This window comes from Rhipicephalus microplus, chromosome 3, assembly GCF_043290135.1.
Source record: "Rhipicephalus microplus isolate Deutch F79 chromosome 3, USDA_Rmic, whole genome shotgun sequence".
Classification (NCBI taxonomy): Eukaryota; Metazoa; Arthropoda; class Arachnida; order Ixodida; family Ixodidae; genus Rhipicephalus; species Rhipicephalus microplus.
Window position 1 is genome coordinate 159,355,076 of NC_134702.1, and position 8,729 is coordinate 159,363,804.

General features: G+C 41.8%; 1 protein-coding gene across 2 annotated transcripts in view; it reads left to right on the top strand.

The window, feature by feature from the left end:
* Positions 1 to 6,156, top strand: part of LOC119169955 (uncharacterized) — a 51,460-nt gene extending 45,304 nt beyond the window's left edge. For both annotated transcript variants that reach the window (XM_075890381.1, XM_037420957.2), the window contains exon 17: positions 1,463 to 6,156. In XM_075890381.1, the coding sequence (XP_075746496.1) occupies positions 1,463 to 1,476 (14 nt within the window). In that variant the 3' untranslated portion in view covers positions 1,477 to 6,156. The remainder of the gene's footprint in view (positions 1 to 1,462) is intronic.
* Positions 6,157 to 8,729: the final 2,573 nt, after the last annotated feature.

The window sequence follows — 8,729 nt, forward strand, 5'->3', positions numbered from 1 at the left end:
CTAAACCACTGCAAGAGCTGCAGGACCATAAATTGTAGATCATGACATTCATGACATCCATGTCATGCATTTCATGTTATGATTAGTGAAATATGTTCTTCACACAGTCATGTTATTCCATACCAAGTTTGGTGTCGATACCGGTATGGAAACAGCCTGGAGAGCTAAAAGTCGTAGGCGGCTAGATAGATAGATCGATAAATACGCGAAAAGTCGCAGAAGTTCGCTAAGAAATGCTTCGCATTTAAATATTGTATCATGTCAGTATTAAACCTTGAAAGTTATTTGTATTCTGTTTGGTTAATTTGTACGCCACGGCACATCTTTAGCAGTGTTGTTACTGTCGTAAACCAGCCCTGTATACGGTGGTACTCTATCACTTCCTATAACATTAGCGAAAACGTGTTTCATACCACGGAGCAGGAATCGGGTTACAAAGGTGAAAATAGGCATGAAGTTGCCAATTTCTTTTGCCCCTGTAGCAATAACTTGGTGTTTCTTAGGTGGAGGCATGGAAGCAGTAACCCACCTAGAAAAAGTGTTCTTGATAGAAACAGAAAGTCAGTGTTTAAAAGGACCAACAAGCAATTTTTATGGTGCCTGTTTTCTCTAATGCAATGGAAAGCTTACTAGCTAGAATGTATAATCACAGAACGGTAACATGGAAAATGCCGTGAAGCACTTAAAATTGGAATTTTTCAATATGTACTGGCTTTGAAGTCACACACGAAAACAGTGGGAGTTGAGCGCGACTATGGTTCGTGTTTGGGTGCTGCGATTTGCTGCGCATGCACCACGGTTCGTCTTGTTCAACTTATTGCTGTGAAGGCTGCACTGCTTCTTAGCATCTTTTTATTTTATAAGCAGCATGGATTAATGTGGGGATGGATAATAATAAGCACTCAAATCTAATTATAACAAAGTTGCATCTTACGAAAAAATAAGTTTGTTATATGCAAAAATTTGTTATAAAAATTATTCTTAACACTGTACCTAGTGGCAAGCCTATTTTTAATTTACTTCATTATTAGCTATATTTCATTATATCAGTGTTTGTTATAATATCGAGCACTGATTATGGTGTGTATGAAAGCATCAGACTACATACAGCAAAGTGAATGGCTCTGTAGTCTAGCTTCGAGGTTCTTCCACTAGGCTGCGCAACATACCAGCATTTTGTGAATTGCAAGTGCAATTTAAAAATATTATCTCAGTCGAATCTTGAAAAGGATGCTTGAATTTAGTGCTAATATAATTCACAGTCTTTTAATTTTCACCAGTATCTAATCACGCGTACTGGCCACTTGATGGTCCCTTTAACGTAACCTGGTTGCCGTAACCCAAGTTAAGCCCAAGCGATTTATATTCCTGTGCTCATGTAACTTATCAACGTGTTCAACGTTTTCAACGGCCTCAACTTCAGCGTGGACATTTCACAAACAGCACTAACATTTTCTTGCAGAACTCGTGACCTGAAAAGACTGCTAGAACCACTTGGTACGCACATCATGGTCTTCCATCCCAGTGACTGATGCCAAAGAACGAACGCCTTTCAATGAGAAAAGTCTGCTTTTGAAGGACCAGGGTTATAAAGCTTTCTAGTGTGTTGTGGCCATGTAGTAACCATTCTGGTGTTGGGGGTCATATCCTTGTAAAGAGCTGCTTCTTTTGTGTAGTATATATACATCTATTTTGGTTTGTACGGTGCATGTGTTTGTACGTTACTCCCTTTTTTTTGTCTGCATAATATAATTTCAAAGTGGTGTTGACATTCTTTTCTCATTTATTGAGAGTGATTTGAATGGAAACGGAACAGGGTGTAACGAGTGAACTAAGTTTTTAGAGTGAGTGATGTTTTGTTGGGTATGTGGAAGGTGCTGGCTGCGTCAGAGAATGAGTGATTGTGGTCATTGTAGAATGTAGACATGGGGCCATTTTCCGAGTCATTCTTCATTTTTCAAGAATAGCTACACTGTCATTTTTGTAGCGTACTCTAATCGGTGCAACAGATGCCCAGTGATGGATTTGTAGGGCTTCTTTTTGGACGCATCATATTGTGTGCAATGTGCTGATTACATTTGTTGGCAATGTTATTGTCCTTCGGCGTAGTCTCTCTGAATACTGCTTCGTTGAATATCGAAATGGGTGATGGGAAGTGATGATTAGTAGAGATAATATTCGTTGTGATTAAGTGAATGCATGTGTATTTATTGGAAAACAAGGAAATTGTCAGCTACCTGACCATTTCGACAAACTGGTGCACGCGTTGCTTTAATTCTCTAACTGCTCTAATCAGCATGTTAAAGTACTTTATTGAGATAAAATCATATTAACTGTTGTGTTGGCAGCTCCAATAATAACTAATGTTAACGGAGAGTGCAACTAAAAACAATTGCTTTGTAAGGGTCATTCCTTGTTGACAGTCAATGCATGTTTGATTGCGATGGCTGATATCTTTGCAGACTATTGCTTTGGTGTCGCTCAGTGTGTTATTGGTTCATTTTATATTATTTTTTTATGTTAACTTTTACTCTATTAACACATTCTGGTTGAAGCTGTGTAAATCTGGTGCCTTGTGTGTTCACACTAGATGGAGTGCAGGGTCATCGGTTGAACTGCAAGAGTCAATGCTGCAAATTTATGCAAACTCTGTCTTGTGCCACAATGTGGTGCATTTCCCGTCTTCAATGCCTGTGCATCTCCTGCATATGCGAGCACTCTCATTTTTAATCTAACAAGTTGAAGAAAAAAAAATTGTACCTCCTTTACTATCAGATACTATGCAAGAAATTTATGCATCGTAGTTTAAAAAATAATTTACATACGCTTACACCGTTTATACAGAAAGTATCAAGCAAAAAAAAGAATCTCCTTGCATGTTTTCTAATGTCAGAAACCTGCTGATAAAAATTTGTCTTCAAAGTAAACTGGTTTGTGCAAATAAAAACAAAAACACGGAAAGACTGGACAAGGACAGGCACGTGTTAATGTGTCCTTGCAATAACTGCTCCGATTAGAGCTGTTATTTCGCCTGTCCCTGTCTGGTCCTCCTGTGTCCTTCTATTTATTTGAGCACACCAGTTTATTGTGAAGTATGAACCAACTCACGGAGCTGCAAACTTTACTTGAAAGGTCGTCTTGCTGCCGTTAGACAACTGGGCTCTCGACAGTCCAGGAGAACCTGAAAACTTGAAACTTGAAAGGCTGAGTGCTTCATTTAATTTTGCAGATGGCTAGCAACAGGCAGTTAAAAAGCACAAAATTGGCATTTCACATGGTCACTTAAATGTTGCCACAATAGACTGAGACAAAGAAAGGTTAATAGTGTTTCAAACGAAAATGCATGTCGTTGTATATGTATCCTGTGAAATGACAGTGCCGGCATAGGGGCTTTTGAGTCAAGTTTGTGCAATTTGTTATTGTATAAGAGCAGTTGTGACAAGAGAAAGAAAATGCCTTATCCCAGCACATTACTAAAAAAATTTTAGTTGTGTAAGAGTTCGATTATTTCATCACTGAAGCAGAGCTAGCTCATTTCTGATACTCGGAGTTTTTGCTGCAATGTCAGCTTGAAACCTGAACTGCTAACCATTGAAGGCCGCCTTGATATTGTTCAGTGTACAGCTAATGCAGCTAAACATGCTGTATATTAAGTGAATCTTGCACAAACCTGTTATGAACTTGAAGTTCCAGCTGTCTATGCTTGACCTTTTTGTGGGTTTTATGATGCTATAACAAAACGACAAAATGCGGGTTTTGAGATTACATAGGTTATGGTGAAGCAGATATGACTAGCTTCACCGCTGAAATAATATATGCTATTCGTAATGTAGAAAGGTCAAATGGGTTAACTACTCTGGACGTGTGTGCTTTGGCCTGTGGCTTGGCTGGCCAGTAGTACTTATCTGTGATTTTACTGATATTACGTACAGTTCTATGTCAGTGATGCAAAATATACTTGCAATTCAGAGTTTTCATAGAAAACCGTTGAGAGGCTGTCAAAATTGACAGGCAGCCCTTTGATGGCGCCCTGAATGCTTCGGTCCTGTGTTTGTATCTATTGAGCTAATTGGTACTTAAGTTAGTGTTTTTACCGATCACAAATATTTAATACAGCTCAGGCAACTTCATATAATGTGCAATTTTGTTATAGCAATGTTTAACGGTTAGGGCGAACAACAATGCATAATGATGTTGTGAACAGTGCTGTAAATATTGAAGGAAAAGTGCAATGCTGTACTTCGTTAACACATTGTTAGTTTATGAACCTTGGATTATGCTTGTTGTTGAAGCCAAAGTACGATCCATAAAAAATTACTCTGATGATTGAGTTTTTATAAGGCCACTTTTGTGAATGCCTTTGTAGCTTGAAAAGTGACGCTATATACCTTGTATACTTAGTAACAGTGTTTTCAACATGATATGAAAAGAAAAGAAAAAACTTTGTTTTGGTAGCATATGGAGCAATATTTATTGGTATCGCAAAGGAGGAAGCTTGTTAAACACATAGCCAACACTCCAAAAATACACATTCATCATCACTACACTATCGTATGACGCAAACTTTCAATGTTTTTTCTCTTGAATCAGAGTTAACTTTTCCGTGCAACATGCTTGGCATGCTGTGAAGTAGTGAACATGTCGGCATGTTACCAACATGCTGCAAAGTACTATGTCTGGTCATACCTATGTTCTGGGGTCAGTTTTGTGATGTGTGTGTGTGTGTGTGTGTGTGTGTGTGTGTGTGTGTGTGTGTGTATATATATATATATATATATATATATATATATATATATATACATATACATATATACATAAATATATCCCTGTATTTTCACATTTTCGTTTTGAGTTGATGTGACTTGTAAAAATTCTTTCCTGCTCACTGCTCCTCCAGTGTGCTGAGAAGTTGTCTTCCTCTTGCTGCGTCGAGCTTGGAATGGAACCCTTTAAATGCCATGCTAGCACACCTGCCTGTGATCCCACAGCAGTTTTACAGTTTTTAAAATCTGTGTTCCAAATAATGAGATGGTAAAGATGAAGTGCCTTTGTTAAAACGCGTTGAGACGGCAACGATCTTGCCTCCGTGAGTGTAACTTGCACGACAATGTGTCCTTTAGCATCAACTAATGCTATAAATATGGGCATATGTTAATTGTATGAAAGAAGAAAAGCTGTTAGATAATTTCGAAAAATGTAGAGCACACTTTAGAAAAAATAAATGCTGTACGGAGCACCTGCATTTAGTATTCCTAGAAGGACATCAAAAGGCAAATCTGAATTTAAAAGGCCTTTCACCCGGCACTCCAAACAAAGAAATTTGTATGCAAAGATTGCACATCAATGTAATCGGTAAATTATTGATGTACAATCTATGCACACCAATCACTTTGTATGGAGTGTCTGTGATGGCACTCTAAAGGGTCATGTCAACTAGTGAACTTTTTTTTGTGGGCGATGCATTTCCCGGAAAAAGTCAGATATGACATAGTTCTCTGTCCTATTTATCTCTTTTTAAAAAGGTTTTCGTTTAATTTAGAATGCAGTGTCAAGCAAACAAGCTGCCACCCTGGTAAACTTGGTGCCTTCAAGTACTAGTATGCAAGCGATCATTGGTCAACATCCTGCTCGTAAAAAAGTCACGTACTGTGTAAAGTTCGCATGCAAGAAAAGTGTGTTCCAAACTCACTGTTATAACTCTGAGTGCCACTGACTGGCAATCCTAAGTTTAAAAGCACATACATATATATCTATAAATTTATTTATTTATTTACAGATACTGTCAGCCCTACACATGCATATTACATGAGTGAAAAACAGATACATTTTTGTATATTTGTTTTCTATGCAGTAATCATTCATAGCAAAAAACATTCTGGAATTGTAACATAATCAACATGTATATTCAGAACTAACAGATCATATATTGAGGCTAAACACTATGGTTGCAAAATCGGTAGAGCATTGGGCATTTTTTCTTTTGAAGGTTGTAGGTTTGGTTCCTGCTGACAGCAAGTTGCCTTTTTATTTGCTTTAATTTCTTCACATTTATGTCAATTACAACAATTTAAGTCCTCTACACTTTTCTTAGCTGGATTGCATGTACCTTCTCATTGAATTTGTGCCTAACAAATAAAAACAAGCTCTTGAATTCCACTCTTTTTGTCCATGGGTGCCTGTTATTTACACCGCTCGCTGTGGTGTTGCACCACCTGTTTTTTGAAATGTTGCTATTAGCTCGTTCATGTACTTTCCAAATGCGCAGAGTTAGCTGCTACTGGCCTGCACTGTACCAGGTGTCACGATCATATGCCATCGTTCATATACTACCAGGTTCATATACCATTGGAGACAAGTGTTCAATGAAAACTGCTCAATTCAAATATCTAGGATTAACGATGCAATGTGATGTAACATGATGCAACTTATTTCCCTCGTGTCACCCCTCTCTGATGACCTTCAAGTTCGGTCTTAGAAACGGGAGAAAAGAGAATGCAATTGCAGGGTGCGACAAATCTCTGTAGCTGTGCTCGTTCTCAACGGATTCTGAAAAGTTTTGTGGCAATGATTCGTAAGGCATTAAAATCCTTTTATGGGGCCATTCAAAAGTGATCTGGAAAAGTGTTGCAGGGCCCCTTTTAAAGTAAGTCTATGATGCAGTGGTATCGCGCAATGGGAACGAAAGCAAGCGTTCCAGATTTCTACTCGACGGTGGCGAAAACATATCCCCGATTCCCTTCCCGAAGGGAATCGTGAGGAAATGCGAATGCATTGCGTGGCGTCCATAACAGCGTTTCGTGCGCGAGAGACCAGCGTTAGAGGAATAACGTTTTTTTTTTCTTAGAGCGTGCAGCTAATAAGGCCATTCGCCGCACGGGGCGTTATTCTGTCGCGAGAAACGCGCTATACGTTTCCAGCTTTAGTAGCTAGCGTGCACGGTTAAAAAATACTATAAAGTGAACAAAACAAGCAATGTTCTCAGTTCAGCGTTTCGCAGCGGCATCTCGAGTAGACATTTCCGTGTGTTCTTGAGAAGCGCCCAGCGAACGGTCGAGAGAGGCGCGAGTGGACGGGAAAGTCGGGCGCAGGGAGGAGAGAGAAAAAAATTGCCCGCAGCTTCCCTCGCGGGAACACTGAGGAGGATGCGGAGCATATAATTGGTTAACGGGGTGTTAAAGTGCGACTTACTTGGGTCGATGGCTAAATTGGTTAACATGGTTGTGAAATGGGGTGTTAAATTGCGACTTACTTGGGTCGATGGCTAAATTTGTTAACGTGGTTGTAGGAGGGGGTGTTAAATGAGTGAACACGTACACACGTATGCGAAAGGACGGCGCTGGTCGAAGGGACGTCGATCATTGTGTTTGTGGATTCGTTGGAATTCATTTCACCGCGACCTTGGACGTCGACGCGCCGTACAAACCAACCGACGAGCGGCAACTGAGCGAGCGAGCGCCGACCTTGAGTATATATACAGCGCGACGGCGCATGCGCTGTCAGCTGTCGAATGTTCTCGAAGGAGAAGCGCGCGCGCGGCACAGATGGCAACGGCGCGACGGCGCATGCGCTGTCAGCTGTCGAATGTACTCGAAGGAGAAGCGCGCGCGGCACAGATGGTGGGCGACAGCGCGACGGCGCATGCGCGCGCGTCAGCTGTCGAATGTTCGAGAAGCGGTGCGGACGGCGCACTACAAGGCGCTAGTATAAGATGCTTCCGCATCTAAAAGTGGCGAAGCACTGCAATCGCCCTCTCCTACACTCTTGCACCGCATGCTCCGTGTTGCTATGGGAGAGGGAGTGGCAGTGGAAAGATACCTGCCAGCGCCCAGACAACGCCGGGTGCCTGACATAGCCCGACTAAGAAATGCAGTCGCATTTAAAACTCCGGTCGAGCTGCCCTGGAACTATCTCATTTTCATTCGAAGCTTGCCCTCGGACCTCCGACGACACGGCACCCGTTCTTGCGTTTATATCACGGTGTAACGTACAGTCTATCTTACACCGTGGTTTAGATCGGCAACGCTTTCTAGCATCGGGTCCTCTGGTTCCGCTGGGGTGCTTAGCATGCGTCTCTCGCAACAGGCGGATCATATAGTTCAGCTCCCTAGCAGTAGTAGTAGTAGTAGTACAAAACTTTATTACATACATAATCCAGACAGGCTTGAACTCCAGTGCCCCAAAGAATATACGGGGTGGAGAGCGAAGTCTGACCGGCAGGGTGGTGCCCCTATTCCAGGGCCCCACTGGCGCGAGCCATCCGTTCAGCTCTTTGGATCAGTCGCAGCTGATCCACTAGGGCTGGGCTAGACAGCAGCGCCTCCCATTCCTCCCACGTGCCAGTGGTGTCGTGCTCTTCGTCGTGCTCTGCACACTCCCACGCAAAAAGCTTGCAGAAACTATCTAAAGGGCAAAATTGGAGCACAAGCGCTCCGTATATTGGTTGGGACAGGATGGGACCCCACAGTGAAATACGTACAGGCTGTGACTTGGGCACCGGGGCACGAGGGCGTGACAGGGAACCTGCGCGCGGACGAGGCGGCTCGAGGCTTCACAAATCACCGAGCCACTCAAGCCAGTGCAAGTGATGACCTTACACCCATGGACCCTTGCTTCGCAACAATTTTAAAGTACTACAGAGAAAATAGGCAGCTGTATCCACGTCCTCACAGCAAGCTCAGCGCTGCGGAGGCAACAGCGCTAAGAAAAATACAAACTAACACTTACATAAA